We start from the raw sequence: 26,113 nt of genomic DNA on the forward strand, positions 1-26,113 counted from the left end.
TAAATAAACATAAAGGCAAACTTTAAAAATTACGTAGACAAATTGACAAAACAACAGAAATTGTTCATTCGCTTTTGATACAGCAGATGCCAAAAAGGTTGTCTCTGACCCTGAGTTGAATGAATAAATAAAGCAATTTTATTATCATTTAAATGTATTTCTTATATAAATATCTTTTCTATATCTTGTTAAGGGAATAATACGAGACGACATGTGAAACTTATTTTGCCTGGACTCGTTGCTAATCCTGCTTACTTTTAAATAATTTTCTGATTCAGGGTCTGGTCCTGCTGCCCTTATTGGTGCTTTCTCTGGTTGGAATTCCAACCGGGCCAATCAGCCTCCGTTACTAGGCAAGAGTCTACCTATACTTATCAGGGGCCTCATTTATAAAACCTTGCTTAGGATTTGCATGCTAACGGTTGTGCACGATATTCCTATTTATAACAAGGTGTGCACGCATGTCCCGCGCCAGTTCCCCATTATAAATCAACTCAAAACTTTGCATGCATGAGTGCGCATCTTCACCGAAATCGATAGTCTGAATAGATAAAATTATGGCAAACGTTGCAAAGAAAAATAAATGTCATAGATTGTGAAACAGAGATCCTAATAGGGAAGGTGGAAACCAGACAAAAATAGTGTTTGGTGGACACAGTGTTGGTACAGGTGTGTCACCAATGCCAGTGGCAGATATTCCACCCAGCCTTGTGGAATAGATTTTCCCTCCAGCCTGCATAAGGGGTGTCCTCCAGGCTGAATCAGGGGGTACACTCACACGGTGGATTCCTTGTAGCGGTCCAGTGCCTCCTGGGCAACCACCTCAGAGAACTTGGGGTCGGACCAGGGAATGTCTCCTGGAACGCTGAAGGTCATGGGAGGGGAGTCGAAGACCTGCACGGAGACATTCGTCTCTGCCGGGTTCTCCTGTTCTACAGCAGGCACGTCCTCACTCTGCGTGGAGATCACCTGCTTACAGGAGAGACATGGGATGAGAGAGGATGTTTATTGTTGAGAGAGAGAGATTATTCAGAGTAATTAAACACATGGTTCTTTTGCTGCCCCCTAGTGGCTGATATCCTCACCCTACAGCAGTGCTTCTCAAACTTTTTCTGTCGGGCCCCCCTTTGGCGGACCAAAATATTTTGGGCCCCCCCCCCTCGCCCCAACAAAATAGTCATGAAATGGGCCATGTTTAAATTGATTGAAATAACACCAATATCGTGACCTTTCAAATTGACAACACCTTACCTCGCAAGAGCCACCTTGCCTCGCTGTGAAACAGCACTGCAGAATGGTCAGCTCCCATCTCCTCACACAGCGCAGAGAACAGGCGCGCTTTCAGGGGTCAGGTTTTGATGAAATTTACCACGTTTATAACTTCTGTCAACCTCATTCAGCTCAGGGCTAAGCTGTCTTGACGCTGGCGCCTCTCTGTGAATTTACAGTGCGTCCATTGCGTGTTTGGCAAGGCCCCCTTGATGAGCGCCTGTAGCCCCCTCATTTTCCCTGCCATGGCCTGCGCACAGTCAGAGCAAAAGCCCACACAGTTCTCCCATTTCAGTCCATGTTCTGTCAGGTAACTGTCAATAATTTTGAAGAGCTCATCAGCTGTCGCTCTGTTTTTGACATATTTGCAAAACAGCAGATCTTAACTCAGTGACTGGGAATTTACAAAGCAAACATAGGAAATAAGCAAACAGTCTTTATTGCTGTCGGTCTTTGACAAGGCAACACATCCTCAAGGCTCAACTTGGCCCTATATTTTGTTTTCAGAGCTGTCATGGATGAAAAGCCAGCTTCACACAGATATGTGGTGCTGAATGGTATCAACACCTTAACTGCTGCATCATGAGATACTTGGTACTCAGCACCACACTCTGAAACTAGCTCTCCAGGTGGTATCAGATGAGATTTCAATTAGTTCTTCCAAGAGTTTGGATGGAGATGTGTCAGGAAGCTTTGTCTCAATGTTGTCTGTAAAGTTTTTTTTATCCAGAGTAACTTGGTGATCCTTTTCTGTGTTTTATTAAATAATGATTTTCAGATTTTGAGAAATGGTCAAACTTATCCAAATATGGCAACAGTGATAATTAGTGATAATTTTCTGTAATCCCATTTTTTTTTTTTTTTTTTTAAATAAATCTCAAGGCCCCCCCTGTCATGCCTCTGTGCCCCCCCTACAGAGTACCTTTTTGGAGGTACTATCAAAGTATGTCTGAAAAAAAAGGTACTCTGACATCACAGTATGGGGCAGAGTGTGCATCAAGGTGAAAATATCAATGACTGGGGGGCAGCAAAATTATCTTGTGTGTGGTTGCTCTTTAAAATGATCTTCTTTCCTCTCCTCTCTTGTCCTCTCCTCTATGCGACACTCCTCTAAAATGAGCTATGGGGCAGTGGTGGCCTAAAGGGTAGAGAAGTGAGCTTGGGACCGGAAGGTTGCCGGTTCACTGGGTGGGGACGTGAATAAATAACACTCTCTCCTGTCCCGCAATACCAACCACTGAAGTGCCCTTGAGCAAGGCAACAGTTGCAGGGTGTTGCTGAAAAAGAGCACTTGTGTTCAGAGAACCTACCCTGGTAAATGCAACAGAAGACGGATAGGTTACAGACTAACAGTGACCAGCTTGGACTCAAGATCAACACCGGAAAAACCAAGACCATGAGGTTAAATCCAAAAACACATGATCCAATCACTGAGGGGAGAGGCCATAGAGGACGTGGAGCACTTCACCTACCTAGGGAGTAACATCAGCAGGGATGGAGGAGCAGACCGGGACATAGAGGCACGCATCAGCAAAGCACAGGTAGCATTCAGGATACTCAGGCCAATCTGGTTGTCCAAGCAACTCTCCAACAACACCAAGCTACGGAGCTTCAATACCAATGTGAAGACTGTCCTGCTCTACGGCTCTGAAACGTGGAAGACTACCGAGGGCCTCACAAGCAAGATCCAGGTGTTTGTCAACAAATACCTGCGCTACATCCTCAAGCTGTGGTGGCCCATCAAAACCACAAATGAAGAGCTGTGGAGGATAACCAACCAGGACAGCATAGCTACCACCATCAAAAGGAGAAAGTGGAACTGGATAGGGCATACCCTTAGGAAGGACTCAAACAATATCACTAGACAGGCCTTGGACTACAACCCACAGGGGAAGAGGAAAGCTGGTAGGCCGAGAAACACCTGGAGACCTAAAGAACATCAGAGTGAGCTGGCAAGAAGTAAAGGCCCTGGCCCAGAAGAGAGTGAGATGGAGAGCTCTGGTGGACGCCCTAATATGCCCCCCAACGGGGTAAAGCGGATTAAGTCAAGTAAGTCAAGTCACCCTGGTAAATAAAGGTTAAAAACAGAACCTACCCCGGTAAATAAAGGTTCAAAACAGAATTTACCCTGGTAAATAAAGGTTAAAAACAGAACCTACCCCGGTAAATAAAGGTTCAAAACAGAACTTACCCTGGTAAATAAAGGTTCAAAACAGAACCTACCCCGGTATATAAAGGTTCAAAACAGAACTTACCCTGGTAAATAAAGGTTAAAAACAGAACCTACCCCGGTAAATAAAGGTTAAAAACAGAACCTACCCCGGTAAATAAAGGTTAAAAACAGAACCTACCATGGTAAATAAAGGTTAAAAACAGAACCTACTCTGGGTAAATAAAGGTTAAAAACAGAACCTACCCATGGTCACATCTAGAGACCTCAAAACGTACTCTAGCGAGGCCTTTAACCTTGAACTGAAGAGCCTGGACTGGTCAGATGAACTCAATGGTACACTGGTTGAAGAAACCTGGCTTGGCTTCAAAACCAAATTCTCAACAATACTAAACAACATGGCCCCCCTAAGAACCACCAGGGTAAAAAATCGCGCTGAGCCGTGGATGCACACTGAAATACTGACTGCTATGAAAGCCAGAGACAAAAAATGCTCTGAATTTCATAAAAGTCAGTCAAAGCTTACCAAAAGCACGAGCAGTGAACTCCAAGCCCACGTGACTGAACTCAAACTAGAAAGAAATAGACTAAGAAATGATGTAAACTCCATGATAAAAACTGCAAAAAAAAAATTTCATCAATGACAAAACTGAGGAAAACAAAAATAAACCACGTGAACTTTGGAAATTACTCAATCAACTAGGCTGCAGTAAAAAACTTAAAACCAGGTTCTCAAACATAAACATAAAGACGGACAACACGCTCATCAGACAAACTGGATGTAGCCAATTACTTAAACACTTTCTTCACAAACATGGCCACAACACTGGTAAACAAACTACCCTCCCACTCAGGGCAGTATGGGGTAGAACACATAGTAGCATACTACAAGAACCTAGGCGTCCACAAAGACTATTTCAAACTGGAAATGGTAACTACAGATGAGGTACTCGATAAACTGAGCGCCCTCCAACCGAACAAGGCCACTGGCCATGACAACATCCCCTCCAAATTCCTCAGAGACTCAGCAGCCGCCATCACCCCAGTCATCACACACATAATAAACCTCTCCATAAAACAGGGACACGTCCCCAAGGACTTCAAAATAGCGAGAGTAACACCCCTGCACAAAAAGGGCAGCAAATTAGACCCAGGCAACTACCGCCCTGTTTCTATCCTTACATCCATCTCGAAAGTCATGGAAAAAATAGTATACGAACAGGTCGAAAAGTACCTTACGGATAAAAATCTAATCTACGGGGAGCTCCAGTAGCTCACCACGTACCGCGAGTGCTATTTCAGCGCCGTGGACAACCGTGCTCGTCACGGATCTGGGGCTGAGCGAGTTCGAATCCCGGACTGCAGCCGTGCCTTTCCCAGAGTGTCTTCCCCCCCACCTGAACCCTTTCAGCCTGCTTCTGTCGGTCGAACTTGACCAAGTATAAATGCGATAAACGTATAAAAGAGCCAGGGAAATGGCCAAAGTTTAAAAAGAAAATAAAAAATCTAATCTACGAATTCCAATCTGGCTTCAGAACATCCCACTCCACTGACACATGCCTTCTCTATTTGAACGACCACATCAAGCAAGAGGTGGACGCGGGCAAATACTGCGGCATGGTCATGCTAGACCTACAAAAGGCCTTCGACACTGTCAATCACACCATTCTGATTGACAAGCTAAAAGCAATTGGTTTTGATAGTTTATCAGTGAGCTGGATACAATCCTACCTGGAGGGGAGAGAACAGATGGTGGAGGTAAACGGTACCCTATCCCCCCCCCCTCACAGTGAACTGTGGTGTTCCACAAGGAAGCATACTAGGACCACTACTGTTCCTAATTTATGCAAATTACATGTCGTCAGCTTGTGACTGCAACTTGTTCCTGTTTGCGGACGACTCAGCCCTGCTGGTCTCTGACAAGAACAAGTTACAGGTTGAAAAAACCCTCAGCTCGGAACTAGGCAAAATCTGCATATGGCTCGCCGACAACAAACTATCATTACACATGGGCAAAACAGAGTCCATTCTCTTCGGTTCAAATAACAAACTCAGCAAAACAGACAGCTTCTCATTTACAGTGGGTGACAACATTGTCACAAGGAAAGATGAAATTACCTACCTAGGTTCCATCCTAGAGGCTAATCTTTCCTGTGACAAAATGGCATCCAATGTAATAAAAAAAGTCAATCAACGAACTCGATTCTTGTACCGGATCTCCTCCCTGGTAAACAAGAATACCCTGAAGACTCTGGCAGGAGCACTCATTCAAGGGTACTACGACTATGCTTGCACCTCATGGTACCAAAGCACCTCAAAGGCACTAAAAACCAAATTACAAACATCTCAAAACAAACTAGTCAGACTACTGCTTGACCTGACTCCTAGAACCCACCTCACCCCTGCACACTTTGCCAACCTAGGATGGCTTAGAGTAGACAACAGAGTACAGCAACTTGCAATGGGCCTGGTCTACAAGATACACTACACGACCAAGGTACCCATGTACATGTCAAAATACTTCCCAAAGGTCAGTGAATACCACGATCACAACACCAGAGGGAGCTCGACAAATCATGTAAAACCCAGATTCGGCTCAAACAAGGGACTAAACACGTTTCGCAATTATGCCACAACAATGTGGAACGCCCTACCCAAAGCTGTAAAGGAATGTAAATCACTACCCACCTTCAAAAACACTCTCAAAGAACACCTACGGGAGACTGCAATTCAAAACTGGCCCCTACAAATGTCCTAACCCAGTTGTACAATAAAGACCAAGCATGGCGTTGTCAGTATTCCAATGTACAGCCCCACCCAACCCCACCCCACCTACCCAACCTCCTCCAATGTACAGTTTCCATGTCAAATGTATGTCAGTATTCCAATGTACAGTGTCCCCCCCCCCCCACCTCCAAGGTACAGCCCCACCCCACCTACCCAACCTCCCCCAATGCACAGTTTCTATGTCAAATGTATATACTCTTCTTCTGGATTTTTTTAGTATCACAAACAGTACTGTATTTGAAAATCTGGTATGTCATAAATGTATAGATGTAGCAGTACTGTCTATCTGTATGTCGTGTGTGTCATATGATGAATTGAAAATGGGGGACCCTGATGGAAACAAGACGAAAGTCTTTCTCTGGTCTGCATCCTCTTAACAATTGTATGTATTGAGCTGTACTGTACTGTACCCATTCTGCAATCTGTTAATAAACTTTTCAATCAATCAATCAAACCCCGGTAAATAAAGTTTCAAAACACAAGCTACCCTGGTAAATAAAGGTTCAAAACGGAACCTACCCTGGTAAATAAAGGTTAAAAACAGAACCCCTACCCTGGTAAATAAAGGTTCAAAACAGAACCTACCCTGGTAAATAAAGGTTAAAAACAGAACCTACCCTGGTAAATAAAGGTTCAAAACAGAACCTACCCCAGTAAATAAAGGTTCAAAACAGAACTTACCCCAGGTAAATAAAGGTTCAAATTAGAACAGAAAAAACTTACAGTGTGAATGCGGAGGCTGCCTGTGCTCCTGGTGGTGTTGGCGAGGGCAGACACCCAGCCGAACTGCCTGGTGAAGAGATCCAGGAGGGACGAGGTGTTCAGCATCTGCTCCTCCAGCCTCCTCAGCAGGCCATCATAATCCCGGGTGAACCTCTCCGTCCGGGCCAGTGCCGCCTCCAGGCCGGCCTTCAGAGGGCCCTCCAGAGGCTTCTTACCAGAGCAGTCTGTGGGACGGAGGCGGGGTCAACAAGCCACAGAGCTGCTACTAACCATTATTAATTTATTTTTATTTAAACACATGGTGGCACCGTGCCCCTATACCATTGTTTAGGGAAAGCCCTGTTATTTAATGGTAGAATCTGTAGTGCTGTCAAACGGCGCCCCTCTAGGCACAAATGTTTCTATTGGTATTGCACTTTGTTTACATTCTTTGTCTTGGTCTGATATGTGGGTTGGAGTTTAGTAAGTTATTATACTGTGAATGTCTCCAGACCTCTCTTGGCAGAGCCTGAGGTGTGGCCAGCAGTAGCAACCCCTTCCCCCTATCAACCACTCAACTCCAACCCACATTTTTTTTTTTAAACAAAGTGCAATACCAAGCAGCACTCTTTAGCCTAGAGAGGTTGCTATGTGAATGCCATTACAGATTCTACCTTTAAGTAATCAATTATTTGATCAATTCATCTGTGCATCTAAATGATTCACCCCCTCCCCCCAAACATTGGTCCTCATTCTCGAATGGACATACATAAAACTTACCAAGGAATTCCTTCGTAACTCGATTTACATACAGGACAGCTTGACTTAGATCATATGACACGTCGTCCAAGAAGAATCACATCTTGTTCTTTTCTTGTTAGTCTTCATATCAGTCTTGTGTGAGACACGACAAAACCCCTAAACCCGTCTTTTGTTTTAATTTTCTCAACTTTGTTTTCATTTGTCATTCCCTGGTATTTATTGTAAGTCTGACCAGAGCTCTTTCTCACTTTCTGGTTAGATGCTCGTGTTAGACTTGTCTCTGATTGTAGACTGAGGATACTTTTTCAGTTTCTTTAACTTTTTCTATTTCTGGCACAAAAAAAATTAAAAAGTTTGATAATTTTTTTGGCATTTTATTGCTTTATTGGACAGACCCGGCAGAGAGGAAGGATGGGAGAAGATATGGGGAGACATTCGGCAACCCAGGACGGCCGCGTTGCACTACAGTGCGTTACGTGGTGCGCCACCATGGCGCCCCAACTATGTTCTTTTTTATACAATTTGACTCTACAGTGCACTGTCTTGGCTCATTTAAAATATTCCACAACATTGGTTTTATTATTATTATTTATTACATTGCTTGCGCACATCTAAGAGCCAGTGTAGAAAAGGCTTGATTGTATGTTACTATTGTATACATTTGCACTCTGGTTGGATGTCAAACATATTTCTGTTGTATTGTACTTGTGCTGTATGATGACAATACATTTTAATCTAATCTAATCTAATTTTGGGAGATTATATAAAAGATTATTATCATTTGGAGTCACAAATTGCATGCACGTGTGCGTGTACAGGATACAGTATGAGCTGCTGCATCATTATTGAACTATAGATTTATATGGAATTCGTTAATCTATTCTTAGTCTATTCCACTATATCTTGCGATTGGGTTATTAAGATGCAGCAGGTGAGGCAGGCGACTTGGTGAAGATACTGCGCTGGTGTGTGTAATGCTGATTACTCATTGAGTCATGACTATACCGACCCACCCCCCCTCCCCCACAACGGAGGGCCTCCAGAGACATCTGAGGACAGCAACCAGCCCCCCCCCCCCACGTCGCGGGTTTTCACACCGACCAAATACACCAGCAGAGGACAAAGGATCATCCCCACCCCCCCTCCTAACATCAATGAACACAGGACCCCATCCCCCCCTCCCCACCTACCGCCACAAGATCAACCACACGGACTAGGATCCCCCACCCCCCCTCCGGACATCACAGAGCCCCCCCCCCTTCCCACAGAAGAAGAATCCTACCTTAATCTCAATGATATCGACGACACAGCAGATAAAAACGGACTACATATCTTTCATCTTAATGTAAATAGCCTCAGGCACAAACTGGCAGAAATAAGAAATCATTTCAGTAGCGGAAAGGTAAACATACTATGTTTCTCAGAAACCAAACTGGACCCATCAGTAACAGACCCGGAAATTGAATTAGAGAACTATTCTTTAGTCCGCAATGACAGGAACAGGCATGGAGGAGGTGTCTGTATGTACATCCATCAAGACACCAAATTTATTAACCGTACAGACCTAGATCATGAGGCTATTGAAACTGTTTTTGTAGAAATTCTATTTGAAAGGGCTAAATCTGTTCTAGTCGGCACAATTTACAGACCGCCAGACCAAAATGGCTTTTATGACGTGTTGGATGAGTGCTTAGCTGGAGTTGAGGATACAGAAATGATTCTTATTGGGGATTGGAACACGGATATGCAACAAAAAGATGCACCCGTCTTCAAATCCTACAATAGGTTTTGTGATCTGCACGGCCTCAGCCAACTAATCACACAACCCACACGTGTGTGTGAGTCAACTCAGACTACCATTGACCTCATCCTGACCTCTGACAAGTCCAAGATCGCCAATAAAGGGGTTATAGCATGCGGGTTAAGTGATCATTATATGATATTCTGTACCCGCAAAAAGCTAAAACAAAAGGCTGGCTGTCACAAAACAGTCACATCTAGAGACCTAAAAACCTACTCTAGCGAGGCCTTTAACCTTGAACTGGAGGGTCTGGACTGGTCAGATGAGCTCAATGGTACACTGGTTGAAGAAACATGGCTTGGCTTCAAAACCAAATTTTCAACGATACTAAACAACATGGCCCCCCTAAGAACCACCAGGGTAAAAAATCGCGCTGAGCCGTGGATGCACGCTGAAATACTGACCGCTATGAAAACCAGAGACAAAAAATGCTCTGAGTTTCGTAAAAGTCAGTCAAAGCTTAACATAAGCACGAGCAGTGAACTCCAAGCCCACGTGACGGAACTCAAACTGGAAAGAAACAGACTAAGAAATGATGTAAACTCCATGATCAAAACAGCAAAGAAAAAATTCATCAATGACAAAACCGAGGAAAACAAAAACAAACCGCGTGAACTTTGGAAATTACTCAATAACCAACTAGGCTGCAGTAAAAAACTTAAAACCAGATTCTCAAACATAAACATAAAGACGGACAACACGCTCATCACAGAAAAGCTGGATGTAGCCAATTACTTAAATAGTTTCTTCACAAACATAGCCACAACACTGGTAAACAAACTACCCTCCCACTCAGGGCATTATGGGGTAGAACACATAGTAGCTTACTACAAAAACCTAGGGGTCCACAAAGATGACTTCAAACTGGAAATGGTAACAACAGATGAGGTACTCAAAAAACTGAGCGCCCTCCAACCTAACAAGGCCACTGGCCATGACAACATCCCCTCCAAATTCCTCAGAGACTCAGCAGCCGCCATCACCCCAGTCATCACACACATAATAAACCTCTCTATAAAACAGGGACACGTCCCCAAGGACTTCAAAATTGCGAGAGTGACCCCTCTGCACAAAAAAGGCAGTAAATTAGACCCAGGCAACTACCGCCCTGTTTCTATCCTTACCTCCATCTCGAAAGTCATGGAAAAAATTGTATACGAACAGGTCGAAAAATACCTTGCGGAAAAAAATCTAATCTACGAATTCCAATCTGGCTTCAGAACATCCCACTCCACTGACACATGCCTTCTCTATTTAAACGACCACATCAAACAAGAGGTGGACGCGGGCAAATACTGCGGCATGGTCATGCTGGACCTACAAAAGGCCTTCGACACTGTCAATCACACCATTCTGATTGACAAGCTAAAAGCAATTGGTTTTGATAGTCTATCAGTGAGCTGGATGCAATCCTACCTGGAGGGGAGAGAGCAGATGGTGGAGGTAAACGGTACCCTATCCCCCCCCCTCACAGTAAACTGTGGTGTTCCACAAGGAAGCATACTAGGTCCGCTACTGTTCCTAATTTATGCAAATGACATGTCGTCAGCTTGTGACTGCAACTTGTTCCTGTTTGCGGACGACTCAGCCCTGCTGGTCTCTGACAAGAACAAATTACAGGTTGAAAAAACCCTCAGCTCAGAACTAAGCAAAATCTGCATATGGCTCGCTGATAACAAACTATCATTACACATGGGCAAAACAGAGTCCATTCTCTTCGGTTCAAATAACAAACTCAGCAAGACCGACGGCTTCTCAGTTACAGTGGGTGACAATATTGTCACAAGGAAAGAAGATATTACCTACCTGGGTTCCATCCTAGAGGCAAATCTTTCCTGTGACAAAATGGCATCCAATGTAATAAAAAAAGTCAACCAACGAACTCGTTTCTTGTACCGGATCTCCTCACTGGTAAACAAGAATACCCTGAAGACTCTAGCAGGAGCACTCATTCAAGGGTACTACGACTATGCTTGCACCTCATGGTACCAAAGCACCTCAAAGGCGCTAAAAACAAAATTACAAACATCTCAAAACAAACTGGTCAGACTACTGCTTGACCTTACTCCTAGAACCCACCTCACCCCTGCCCACTTTGACAACCTAGGATGGCTTAGAGTAGACGACAGAGTACAGCAACTTGCAATGGGCCTGGTCTACAAGATACACTACACGACCAAGGTACCCATGTACATGACTAAATACTTCCCAAAGGTCAGTGAATACCACGATCACAACACCAGAGGGAGCTCCACAAATCATGTTAAACCCAGATTCGGCTCAAACAAGGGACTAAACACGTTTCGCAATTATGCCACATCAATGTGGAACGCCCTACCCAAAGCTGTAAAGGAATGTGAATCACTACCCACTTTCAAAAACACTCTCAAAAAACACCTAAGGGAGACTGCAACTCGAAACTGGCCCCTGTAAATGTCCGAACACAACCCCCTCCAATGTACAGTAAATTACCAAGTATGGTCTTGTCAATAATCCAATGTACAGTGTTGTTTGTACAGTTGTACAGTGTGTCCCCCCCCCCCCCCACCCACCTCCAATGTACAGTCCCCACCCACCCCTCCTACCCAACCCCCCCCCCCCCCCACTCCTACCCCCCCCCCCCCCCCCCCCCCCACTCCTACCCCCCCCCCAACCACCTCCAACGTACAGTCCCACCCCCACCTACCCAATCCAATGTACAGTTTCTACGCCTAATGTATATACTCTTCTCTTTCTGGACTCTTTTTGTATCACAAATACAGTACTGTAATTGCAAATCTGGTATGTCATAAATGTATAGATGTAGCAGTACTGTCTATCTGTATGTCATGTATGTCATATATGTTACGATGAATTGGAAATGGGGGACCCTGGTGTAAACAAGACGAAAGTCTTTCTCTGGTCTGCATCCCCTTAACAATTGTATGTATTGAGCTGTACTGCACTGTACCCATTCTGCAATCTGTTAATAAAGTTTTCATTCATTCATTCATTCATACAGGACAATCTTGGTTGAGCCTTTGGGTGTCGTTCTCTGGTCTGCAGCCCCTTAACAATTGTGTGTATTGAGCTGTACTGTACTGTACCCATTCTGCAATCTGTTAATAAAGTTTTCAATCAATCAATCAATAACGTTAGCTAGCTGCTAACGTTGGCTAACTGGGCTGGATACACGATAGCTAGTTCGCAGTTAAAGTCAAACGTTAGCAAACTAATACAGTAGTTTGGTCTACGTTTCTATTACATGCCGTCAAATATTATGTGTTTATGAATTGACCTTACCTTTGAGCAAACATAAGTGTCCTTGGTAATGGTCTTCACGTTCAGCTTCTGAAACTGGTCGACGACACAACACAATCCACCACTTGCATTTCTCAAGTTTTCTTTTGGGCTTCGGAAAAGGTACAAACATATACTCCTCCATCCAGTCTTTCGGGGTACCTGGTGTCCGAATTACAGGTACCCCACGCACAGCGTTTCACCATCAGATATTATGTAGGATTGGTTGAATTCTTATTATATATTATTACTATTGTATTATGCACATCGTTGCGGGCAATTTCATTTTATAAATAATAAAAAAAAATATATATATCAGAATGGGTGGGATTCAAACCCCGGTCGTCAGCTTGAAAGGTATGACCATAAACCGCTAAACCACAGTACCAGACAAATATATACTGTATTATAGCTTACTTGAATGAACAATCTCCCTCCCCACTTTACCAGCGTATTTTAAATTCACAATAAAGTCTCTCTCAGTCTCGCGCCGTCCCAACGTTGACAGTAGCTCGTGTTATCGACACAAAGGCACAGTGATGGATGAGGAAGTCAATACTCAATAGACCGCCGCCGACTTTGCGCCTCCTGGCGGCATAAAACAGAACAGCAGCCTGAGTTCCTAATTAATTAAAACGACGTGATATAACCATGCGCGCGTCGCGGCAAAGCGCCCATGAATACTAAAGGCTACATCTGTAAATGCAAAACGTAATTGTTGTATTTATTATCATTATAATTATTTAATTCCAATGATGTCTGTAGAATGGACGCAATCACCAACTATTTATCCCAAATGAAGCATTTTACCAGATCCATAACCTGTGCATTGCATGCTACTATTGCACTTTACTATTACATTTGCACTCTGGTTGGATGTTGTATTGTACTTGTGCTGTATGACAATACATTTGAGTGTAATCGAATTGTGATCAGTCGCAAATCGGTTCCACGCTACCTGTTGAATACAAGGATCAACACAGCAGAGATGCAACGGCAGACCCTCTCACTTCCGTTTTGCACACGACCCTGGCCTTATAAGGAGCTGGCTGGGCTCGTCTGTATGCAAATTCAGGGTTACGGGCACACGCTGAAAGTTTAAGAATGAGTGACGTACTCCATTCAGCGAAGCACAGCTGCAAACGTTTTTGCCCACTTACAAAGACGTTTCACGCATTCAGGAATCCGGAGGAGGATTTCCATAAATCTTTTGGTACGACATTTTTACCAAGATACTTACCAAGGCACTTACGAACACGTTTGAGAATGAGGACCATTGAACATACACATGAATACACATTGAAATTGAGCTAAAGCATGCACTTTAACAGGGTATTTATAGAGTTAGACCATGTACTTTAACAGGGTCTTTACAGAGCTAAAGCATGCACTCTAAAAGGGTCTTTATAGAACTAATGCATGCACTTTAACAGGGTCTTTATAGAACTAATGCATGCCCTTTAACTGCATTTTTTTTTAAATACAATTTTATTTGCAATTTTCTTTTTTGACTTACAAACATCAACATCAACAACATTACAATTGACAGACAAAATTATAAGAAAATAACATGTAAATCAAGTAAAAAAAAAAAGACAAATAATAAATAAAAGTAAACATATAGTGGCATGGGGTCATCGGTACATTGAGTATTTACATTTCAGTCTCTTCTCTTAGTTCCTGTCCTTTTTCTGTGGTGTCGTTCCTAATTGTCTTATAGTCTTCCCATTTTTCCCATCTTGATTTGAATTTCTCCTCCTGTAGCCTCTATATGTGTGATTCTCTCTATTTCTTGTATCTCCTCTACTATTCCTACCCATTGGTCCTTAGTCGGTGGATCTTCCTTGTACCACAGTCTGGTTATTGCTTTCCTGGTTGCAACTAGTAGTATCTTTATCAGATATTTGTCTTCCCCCTGTATATCTTCCTGTGTCGGATTTCCTAGATACAGCACTAAGCCTGTCTGGGGTATTTCGTATCCTATTATTTCGTTTATTGTCTCTCCTATTCCTTCCCAATAATTTCTTATTTTCTGACATTCCCAGAATATGTGCGTGTGGTTCGCTCCCTCTTTTCCACACATTCTCCAACAGGATTTCTGTGCTGGTGCATATTTGCCTTTTATCTCTGGTGTTATAAAGAATCGAATTATGTATTTCCATCCAAATTCCCTCCATACCCTTGAACTAGTAGTTGAGTGCTGTACTTTGCATGTTGTACCATTCCTCCTCTGTAATCTCGATCTCTAGTTCCTTCTCCCATCTTTCTTTTATGTATTTGGTTGTATCCCCCTTACTGTCCATTATTGCTTGGTACATTGCTGATATGACCCTCCCTTTCTTCCCTTCATATGCCCTTACTATCATCCTAATTATTCCATTCTGTTCTTCGTCCTTGTCTCCTCTTATTTCTTTGTTGTAATAGTCTCTAATCTGTAGATATCTAAAGTGGTCTTTATTCTCTAGTCCAAATCTTTCTTTCAGTTTTTGTAGGGTCTGTATTTCTCCCTTTTCTATCATTGTACATATTGCTGTTACCCCCCCCCTTTCCCATCTTTTGAATCCATGGTCTCCCATCCCCGGCTTGAATCTATTGTCGTGTGTTACCCATCTCAAGACGGTGGATTATTTTTCTAACTTGTGTGTTTTTACTACTGTGTTCCATATATTTAAAGTGAATTTGGTGATTGGATCTAGCAATTGTTCCTGTCTCTTAAATAGTTCCCTATCCCCTATTAGTGCCTGTACATTGTATCCCACCCCTTCCTTTTCAATGTCTTTCCATCTGGCTTCATAATTTACATTGCACCAGCATGTCACTGCTCTGAGCTGTGCTGCGTAGTAATAGTCTCTCAGACTGGGTACTGCCATTCCCCCCTTCTCCTTCAAGTCAAGTCAAAAGAGTTTTAATTGTCACGGCATACAAGTATACAATGAAATGCGGGGGGTCTTGCCCGCAGCAATTGTGCATAATACAATAATAATAATATAATAATATTGTATTATGCACAATCGCTGCGGGCAGGACCCTCCTTTGGTAGTTGTAGAGTAACATATCTGATCCCCTCTGCCTTTTCCCTGTCCAAAAGAATCTCGATATCAGTCTGTCCCATTCTCTGAATTGGTTTTGTGGTATTTTTTATTTTTTTTTGATCCACTTTTTCTCCCATTTTTTTCTATATTTTTCTCCCATCCCAATTTCGTATCATCCAATTCAACCCTCCCCTGTCACGAACGCTGTTTCTTGCCTCCCACAAGCCGGCTGCAATGTGGACTAAGTCATACATAGCAGAAGTCCCCTCCGGTACTTGAGGTAACAGCAGTCGCATCTTTTCACCTGCGCAGCTCGATCTCTCAGTGGCGAGGAGTAACTCGTGGGAGGCTCACGCTGCCCCCGACACTTCCTGATTCTACTGCGCAGGCGCACCAACCGACCTGTAGGAGTCGCTGTCCACAACGCCCGATTCCCACCCATCAGTTTCCCACCCCCTAATACGGCCAATGTGTATTAGTACGGACGACCAGCTAAACTGAAAGCAAATGTGGAGCGCTGGGCTCGAACAGGCGAGCCCAGCGTCTCCAGATTTCGTGGCGAGGGCCTTGCCCACTACGCCACGTAGCCGCCCCGGTTTTGTGGTATTGGTATGGGTAAAGACTGATATAGGTATAATAACCTTGGTAGTATGTTCATCTTGATGATTTCTATCCTTGAGTTGAAGTCTAGGGGCATTACTGTCCATCTTTCTAAGTCTCTCTTGATGTTCTGATTAATCTGCATATAGTTTGCATCAAACAGTTTCCCCACTCCTCTTGTGATGTTCACCCCTAAGTATTTAATCTTGTCCATGTCCCATCTAATTCCGTACCTTTCCCTCATTTCTGTCGTTGGAGTGTAGTTCCATGTTAAGGTCTGTGTCTTCGTCACGTTAAGCTTATATCCTGAATAGTGCCCATATTCTTTCAGTAGATCCATCAGTACCGGGAAGCTTGTGTCTGGCTGTCTCATATATACTATCACGTTGTCTGCGAATAAACCTAGTTTATGTTCTGTCCCCTTTATCTCTACCCCTTTGATGTCCTTAGTCTGTCTTATTAATTGCGCCAGTGGTTCGATAAATACATCGAAGAGCGTCGGCGAAAGACAACAGCCCTGTCTGGTAGCCCGCTCTAGTTTGATTCGGTCCGTCAGGCTGCCATTTACCTTAATTCTCGCTGTCGGTTCCTGATATAGTGCTTTAATTGTTCTCATAGCGTCTTTGTCTAAACCAAACTTCTCTAGTACCTTGTATAGAAATACCCAGCCCACACTGTCAAATGCCTTTTCTGCATTTAGACTAACCAGTACTGCACTACCTCCTTCCCTCTGTATCTCCTCCACTATCTGCAATATCTTCCTTATATTATCCTGCGTCTGTCTTCCTTTAATGAATCCGGTCTGATCTTCATCTATGATGTCTGGCATAAACGTCTCAAATCTTTTGGATATTATCGACGTATACATCTTGTAATCCACGTTAAGTATGGACACAGGTCTGAAACTGCTACATAGCTCTTTATCCTTTCGTTCTTTTGGTATTGTGGTAATTATGGCTTCTTTCCATGAGGGTGGCATTATGCTCTCTTTCATCGTGTGTCTAAATGCTGCTTTTAATATGGGAGTTAGTTCCTGTCTAAATGTCTTGTAGAATTCTGATGGGAATCCGTCACTACCCGGAGATTTGCTATTCTTTGCTCTACTAATTGCATCCTCTACTTCTTGTTCTGTGATTTCTGCATTTAATATTTCGTTCTGTTCTTTTCCTATCGATAACAAATCTAGCTCTCCTAAAAAGTTTCTATTTCCTCTTCTTCTGCTGCTATCGGTTGTGTGTATAGTGTCTTGTAGTATTCTTCAAATGTCTTCTCTATTTCAGCTGGCTCTCTCAATATCTTGTTAGTCTTTGTATCCCTTATTGTATGTATCATGTTTAGTTTTTGTTGTGTCCTAACTCCTAATCCTTCTAGCCAAAAGTCTAGTCGCTTTCGGTCCTCCCTCATAGTATGTCTGTTTCATATACTGTATCTTGCTTTCTTTTCTATTTCTGTCAGTAGTTCCCTGTTTATTCTTCCCCTCACATCCTTGATTTCCATAAGTGTCTCCTTGTCCTTTGAGTTTTGGTGTTTCTTCTCTAGTTCTTTCAGTTTTCCTATTAGATTTTGATTAGTGCTGTCAGGCGATTAAAAAAATTAATCTAATTAATTACAGGATTTGTAATTAATTAATCTAATTAATCGCATTTTAATCGCATAACCATTTTAGGCCTGATATTTTATATTCTATAATCATATTTCAAATTGCATGTGTCCGGATGGCAGAATTCAGTACTGTATCTACAAAACCTTCTGTTTAATCATCTTCCCTTTATTAATTTTCTTAAATTTTTCAGGTCTGGTAAATTGTAGCATGGTGTTATTCACAGTAAAAAATAATTTGAATTGATATTCTCATTTGGTTCATTACAATTTACTCAAGCCTAGTAACAGACACAGTATTTCTGACACTGGGAATACATTCCCTGAGATCCATAGATGTCCCTAGAATCAGATACCAAGAACATGCAAATGGACCATTTAAAAAAAAGTTTGTAAATGTTTATTCTACGTTCTTATGGAATGAATGAGATTAAAAAAATAATAATAATAATTATTATTATTATTAAACAAATATATATATACTGTATATTTTTTATAAATTTTGAGTAAATTTTCATAACGTGATAATTTGCTGTGTAATTAATTAATCTAATTAATGCGATAAACTGACAGCCCTCATTTTGATACGTCTCCATTCTGGCTTTCTTAAGTAGTGCTGTCTTCGCTATCAATTTGCCTCGTATTACTACCTTCAGTGCATCCCATAAAATATTCGGATGACTGAATGACTGAATGAAAACTTTATTTAACAGATTGCAGAATGGGTACAATACAGTACGGCTCAATACACACAATTGTTAAGGGGATGCAGACCAGAGAAAGACGTTTGTCTTGTTTACATCAGGGTCCCCCATTTTCAATTCATAGTGACATTTATGACATACACAACATACATGACATTTATGGCATAGGGACATACATGACATACAGGTATTTAGTACTGTTACATTTGTGACATACGATATGCAAATATACAGTACTGTTACCCATAGATCCTGACAGAGTATAAACATGATGGGGAGGGGACTGTACATTAGGAGGGTGTGTGTGGGTGGGAGAGAAATATACATATGGTGGGGAGAGAATACATACGGTGGGGAGGAGACTGTACATTAGGAGGGGGTGGGTGGGTGGGAGAGAAATATACATACGGTGGGGAGAGAATATATACATGCGGTGGGGAGGAGACTGTCTATTAGGAGGGGGTGGGGGTGTTTGGACATTTACGGTGTCCAGTTTCGAATTGCAGCCTCCCGTAGGTGCTCTTTAACACATTGACTGCCATGTTTCTATCCATCAATGTATGATCACTGCCACCAGTCTAAGCCTATGGAGATGTTCACCTTCTTTGCAGGGCTATAACTTTTTAAATTGTATTGCTAAATTGACATTACTATGGCCCATTCAACATCGATTATCTATCGTTCAGGATGTAGGAACGTTATACTTCGGGCGGCTACGTGGCGTAGTGGGCAAGGCGCTCGCCACTAAATCTGGAGACGCTGGGCTTGCCTGTTCGAGCCCAGTGCTCCACATTTGCTTTCAGTTTAGCTGGTCGTCCGTACTAATACACATTGGCCGTATTAGGGGGTGGGAAACTGATGGGTGGGGATCGGGCGTTGTGGACAGCGACTCCTACAGGTCGGTTGGTGCGCCTGCGCAGTAGAATCAGGAAGTGTCGGGGGCAGCGTGAGCCTCCCACGCGTTACTCCTCGCCACTGAGAGATCGAGCTGCGCAGGTGAAAAGATGCGACTGCTGTTACCTCAAGTACCGGAGGGGACTTGTGCTATGTACTGTATGACTTAGTCCACATTGCAGCCGGCTTGTGGGAGGCAAGAAACAGCGTTCGTGACAGGGGAGGGTTGAATTGGATGTTACGAAATTGGGATGGGAGAAAAATATAGAAAATGGGAGAAAAAGTGGATAAAAAAAAAGGAACGTTTTGTCATCTACCTCCCCATTGTCATTTTCTTCTTTGTATCTGGCTATATCTCCTTTTATTTCATTTACTAAGCCCTTGTTATTTAATAGTCCTACGTTCAGCCTCCAGACTGTGCTTCTCCGTCTACTTTTGAGATCTACTGTCAGATATGTCCGCTACCCCTATCCTGCAGTCCTTCACCCTGTATCTGTCCCCCGTTGTCATGAGAAAATAGTCTATCCTTGAATACGTTGTGTGTGGGTGCGAATAGTGTGTGTATTCCTTGTCTAATGCATGCATTTCTCCATACATCCGTAATTCCCATTTCTGTCATTTGTATATTCATATATTTGCTGATGTGTGTCCTCCATTTCTTTGTACTTGTGGTGTCCATGTCATAGTTCAGTATCACATTAAAATCACTCGTACATATTAGAATCCCTTCCATTTCCATTGCTATTCAAATTCAAACAGATATCTTTCACTATCCGGAGGTGCATATACATTGATTAACGTTACCATTTGTCCTTCCATTTTTCCCTTCACCACAACGTATCTCCCCTCCTTGTCCCTTATTTCTTTGGTCATTTCAAATTTCACTGAGTTCTTAATTAATATAGCTACTCCCCTCCTCAAGTTCTGTTTAAAAGAACTGTAAAACGTATTTTCATATCCAAATCTCTTACATTTTTCGTGTTGCTGTGCTATTAAATGCGTTTCTTGTACGAAAATTACTTGCATCTCTTCTTTAAAAAATGTTGTCATCACCTTACTCCTTTTGGTTGGATTGTTCATACCATTCACATTCAACGACACCATTTTGATACCTTTAACTTGCGTCATATTTCCTCTCCAAATGCCTTCCTGTCTTACCCATGTCACATAAAATTATATTTGCGGTTGTAGCCTTTGCTATCTTTACCTGGTACATATATAAAAAGAAAAAAACAACATTTATGTTTGATGCTTCCAAGGTATTAGGGAGTTATATTTTCCCCTCCCTGTCCCCTGCGCGTCTATACTTCCCACAAGCAAGTTGTCCTTCCACGTTCCCGGTTTGCGCTCTGATTGGCCACGCACGTTTCTGGTCATGTGACATGTGTGCCCAATCGCATGACGAGCAGTGTCTTAGCCCATTTCCGTGTCGAACAGCCTGCAAACGACCTAACGCCTAGTTTATCACTGGTTAAGCTTAGGCGACTCTTTCGCAGTTGGTTAAGGTTAGAGTTTGGAATCAGGGCTGGCGTTCTATCGCCATGCTCTAAGACAAACTCGAACCTTAACCAACTTCGAAATAGCACCTAAGCTTAACCGTCCAAAGAACTTGCCGTCACACGATTGGGTGCACATGTCACATGACCAGAAACGTCAGTGGCCAATCAGATCGCGCAAAAGGACAACTTGCTTGTGGGAAGTATAGACGCGTCCCCTGCTGGTGGGTGAGGAGTAATGGCTCTCCTGGTGAGAGGGCTCCCCCTAGTGGCTCGGATGCCTCCTGTGTTGGCTCTCCCTTGCTCACTATATAAGTCCAACATTTGTTCTGTGAACTGCCCCAGAGCTCCCGGTCAATGCTCTGTATTTATTTTTCTTATTGTTCAGAGACATTTATCAGCCAGTCTATTTGTATTGTGTGCCACATGTGATCCCATTATGCCTCCATATCGGTCCAATGTGTAGTGTTCTCTGTGTGTCTATATTTATTTATTCCCTATGTGTTGTAGACTCGTGTCCTTAATTAATTTTCCTTGGAGTGATTGTTCATTTATCTTCCTCTGTTGTAGCTATTCTCACTCAGCCCTTGTATCCCCCATTATCCTCTGTGTATGTGTTTGTATTGGGTAGTCTTTCATGTTTATTCTGTTTTGTACTTATCCTCCCTTGGATCACTGTGGCCCTTCACGTCTCCTCCTCCATGCCCCTTTTCCTGTGTTTCTTTGTCCGTCTTCATTGTTGATCTGCCTCGAATCGCTTCAGGTCCCCTCCCTTCCTCCTCTCCTCGTCCTCGTCTCAACTCTGGTCCATCTGCGCGCTCTCTCCATCCTCTGCATCAGCGTCGGTCTCTCTCCTCCTCCTCCCGGCGCCATCCATCCTCTCCGGGCCATGTCCCTCGTCGCCTCTTGTGCGCTGTTGTATAGCTTGGTGCCTTCGTACCAGTGTACCTTCAGCGAGGTCATAGGTGATTGGAACCTGATTTCTTTCTCCTTTAGAATAATTTTTATTTCTGCATAGCTCCGACGCCTCACAGCCACCTTGTTGAATAGTCGTGATCAAACGTCACTTTCCTTCCTTCTACTTCTATCTTCGCCTGCCAGGCTGCTCTGAGAATGCTTTCTTTCATTTCGAATTTCAAGAAGTTTACAATAACTGCTCTCTGAGGTTTATCTGGTTGTGGTTTCGGGGCCAGTGCCCTGTGGGCCCTTTGAATCTCCATCTTGTCGAGTTCTGGCTTTTCCAACTCTTTTCGGATTAGATTTTCCACATACCTAGTCATCGAGTCTCCCTCTATCCCTTCTTTCAGTCCCCATATGCGTATATTGTTCCTCCTTGATCTTCCTTCCATGTCAGTTATCTTTTCTTGCATTCTCTCTTGTTGTTCGATAGTGGCCATCAGGATTCTCCTGTACTTCTGTGCTCCATTCTTCTACCTCGGCTGTTCTTTCTTCTATCGCTTCTATGTCTTTTTCTTGCTTCTGTATCTTTCCGTTAACTGTCTCGAGTCTCGTATTCACTTCTTCTCTGAGCTCATCCTGTCCTTGCTTCAATTCTTCCCTGAGCTTCTCGATATTCCGTTGTATGTCACGCATTGCTTCTAGCCTGGTTCGCCTCTATATTGGCTTGCATGCTAGCTTGGATACTAGCCTGTAGCTGCTCTGCCCAGCTGGGTATCCCTGCGCTGTCGGCTATCGTCTCGCTAGCTTGATTCGCCTGTTGCGTCATCTCCTCGTGTTGGTTTATTTTCATCTGTGTACTTTCTTCATCTGGGGCCGTTCTTCTCTTACTCATCCTCGTGTTCATTGTTTCTTCCTTGTTTAGTCCTTGAATCTTCACTTTTTATTTAGTTTTGAATCGTTTTCCTTCCTTTTTTGGTATTTATTGACCGGGAGCTCTTTCCTGTGGCTTCTTACCTGTTCATCGCAAATCGGAAGTCTTTAGCATGCACTTTAACAGGGTCTTTATAGAGCTTTAGCATGCACTTTAACAGGGTCTTTATAGAGTTAAACCATGTACTTTAACAGGGTCTTTATAGAACTAAAGCATGCATTTTAACAGGGGTTTTTACAGAGCTAAATCATGCACTTTAAAATGGTCTTTATAGAGCAATTTTAGCAATCTTAATGTCTCTGAATTAAATTGTTCTTCTGACTCTTTGCCGTCTGTCTGTTGGGAAAGAAGAGAAGAAAGGAAATATTTGTTACCGATGTTCTGGATGTCTTTGCATTTCTGACACTCATCTCTCAGCCGAGTGATGCAGCTGGCGGAGTTACGGCGGATCTCCCTGCAGGTCATTTTACTGTTACCAAATGGTTTGGTGACAACCACGTCCTCATTGATACTGCCGTCTGTGGACACAGACACAGACACACACACACACACAATAGGTGAACACTTTACAGCTTAAAGGAGTGCCAACATTATGGGAAATGCACGTACCGTTTTCTCCAGAGTCAGACAAGAAGATAGATAAAAAGAATTCTCTCTGTGGGTTCAGTAGAAAGCTACCTTAGCACAAATGAATGGAAGCGGATGAATGAAATGAATGAATGAAAACTTTATTTAACAGATTGCTGAATGGGTACAATACAGTACGGCTCAATACATACAATTGTTAAGGGGATGCAGACCTGAGAAAGACGTTTGTCTTGTTTCCATCAGGGTCCCCCATTTTCAATTCATATAGACATATATGACATACATGACATACAGATAGTCAGTACTGCTACATCTATACATTTATGACATACCAGATTTGCAAATACAGTACTGTTTGTGATACAGAAGGAGTCAAGAAAAGGGAGTATATACATTTGACGTAGAAACTGTACATTGGAGGTTGGGTGGGGGGGGTTGGGTACATTGGGATATTGACAACCATACTGGGTAATTTACATTGGAGGTGGTTGGGGGGGGGGGGGGGGGCGGGGGGCATACTGTATAAACAAGTAACACTGTACATTGAGGGGGGGGGGGGGAGGAGACACTGTACAAACAAACACAATTGTACATTGAACTATTGACAAAACCATACTAGGTAAATGACTGTACATTGGAGGGGGTTGGAATGATTGGGTTAGGATATTTACAGGGGCCAGTGTTGAATTGCAGTCTCCCGTAGGTGTCCCTTGAGAGAGGTTTTGAAAGTGGGTAGTGATCCACATTCCTTTACAGCTTTGGGTAGGGCGTTCCACATTGATGTGGCATAATTGCGAAACGTGTTTAGTCCCTTATTTGAGCCGAATCTGGGTTTGACATGATTTGTGGAGCTCCCTCTGGTGTTGTGATCGTGGTATTCACTGACCTTTGGGAAGTATTTTGACATGTACATGGGTACCTTGGTCGTGTAGTGTATCTTGTAGACCAGGCCCATTGCAAGTTGTTGTACTCTGTCGTCTACTCTAAGCCATCCTAGGTTGTCGAAGTGGGCAGGGGTGAGGTGGGTTCTAGGAGTAAGGTCAAGCAGTAGTCTGACCAGTTTGTTTTGAGATGTTTGTAATTTTGTTTTTAGCGCCTTTGAGGTGCTTTGGTACCATGAGGTGCAAGCATAGTCGTAGTACCCCTGAATGAGTGCTCCTGCCAGAGTCTTCAGGGTGTTCTTGTTTACCAGAGAGGAGATCCGGTACAAGAATCGAGTTCGTTGGTTGACTTTTTTTATTACATTGGATGCCATTTTGTCACAGGAGAGATTAGCCTCTAGGATGGACCCCAGGTAGGTAATTTCATCTTTCCTTGTGACAATATTGTCACCCACTGTATGGACCACTAGCCTAGCTTAAAACTCTGGGAGAGGTGTTTTTGACCAACAGCTAGGCTAGTGGTCCGTCCTCTTTGGTATCCATCTTCTTGTCTGACTCTGGAGAAGATGGTAAGCACATTTCCCATAATGTTGGTGTGTTCCTTTGAAGCCCTGCCCCCAAAAGACTGTTACATTAGGACATTGGTTTTCAAATTGAGAGAGTGAAATCTTCTAGTGATTTCTTTTTGTGAAATTACAAATTTAGCTGGGGATGAATGAATAAATTAATCACGATACATGGTAACACAACGGTTGGCTGTAACATGGCTGTAACTTGATGGTAACATGGCGGCAACGCCATTTCTTGAAAAAGCCAGCGAACCCTCGGAGGTGGGGAATTCTAAGTCAGTGTCCGTGTCCATGAAGGAGGAGCCCATGGAGCCAAACAGGTCCCTGGCAGCACCCATCATGGGGTTGAACATGCTCTGGAAGCCCTGGAAGTCTGGGTCCTGGAGAGGAGAGCGGGCCACGCGGGGCACTCTCTCCTGGGCCGTGGACCCAAAGCCCAAACCCCACAGGCTGGGCATCTGGAAGGGACTGGGGAAGAACGGAGGCTGGAGGGAACGCATGTGATCAAACACCTGAGAGACACAGAGAGAGAGACAAGAGTTATACACCTGAGAGACACATAGAGAGTTTTTCATTTAATTTCAAACCTTTATTTAAACTCAAAAGGCAACTGAGGTTTCCCTCATTTACAGTCACGTTGAGTGTGCATACAGAGTTGCATTTACATTTTGTCATTTAGCTGACGCTTTTATCCAAAGTGACAAGTTCTGTACGACAAGACAGCAGGGAGGGTACAACTCATCAGCTGAGTAACAATGTTCATCAAAGTGTTGAGTGCTATAGTGTAGTATATTAGGACAAGTGCATGACAGTAAGGTTAGTTAGGGTTAGTTTTTTTTGTATAAAAAAAAATTCATTCCAGATAATGATTGAAGAAGTGCGTCTTTAGTCGACGGCGAAAGATTGGACGGGTTTCGGCTGTCCTAACTGTGGTGGGAAGTTCTCTAGTACCTTCATACTGTCCAGGAAGATGCTGTCCACGCCGTCGGCCACGTCAGAGTAGGTGTCCTCCAGGCTATGGAAGTGTTGGGTCTGTATCTCGTCCTCCTTCTCCAGGGAACCCACGTTCTTCCCATTCACCCAGATGGAGAACGGAGATGTTCTGTTTAGAACCTCCTCCAACTGGAGGAGGGGGAGAGGAGAGCATTT

At 43.2% G+C, this 26,113-nt stretch overlaps 1 protein-coding gene across 1 annotated transcript in view; it reads right to left on the reverse strand.

Annotated features, from left to right (window-relative positions):
* Positions 1–26,113, reverse strand: part of clu (clusterin) — a 41,097-nt gene that overhangs the window by 1,675 nt on the left and 13,309 nt on the right. The window contains exons 5-9 of the mRNA XM_084315427.1: positions 25,916–26,086; positions 25,218–25,476; positions 23,301–23,444; positions 6,950–7,173; positions 779–969 (exon numbers count right to left, since the gene is read on the reverse strand). Of these exons, the coding sequence (XP_084171553.1) occupies positions 779–969; positions 6,950–7,173; positions 23,301–23,444; positions 25,218–25,476; positions 25,916–26,086 (989 nt within the window). The remainder of the gene's footprint in view (positions 1–778; positions 970–6,949; positions 7,174–23,300; positions 23,445–25,217; positions 25,477–25,915; positions 26,087–26,113) is intronic.

Source organism: Notolepis coatsorum, assembly GCF_963971535.1.
Source record: "Notolepis coatsorum genome assembly, chromosome: 5".
NCBI classification, from domain to species: Eukaryota; Metazoa; Chordata; class Actinopteri; order Aulopiformes; family Paralepididae; genus Notolepis; species Notolepis coatsorum.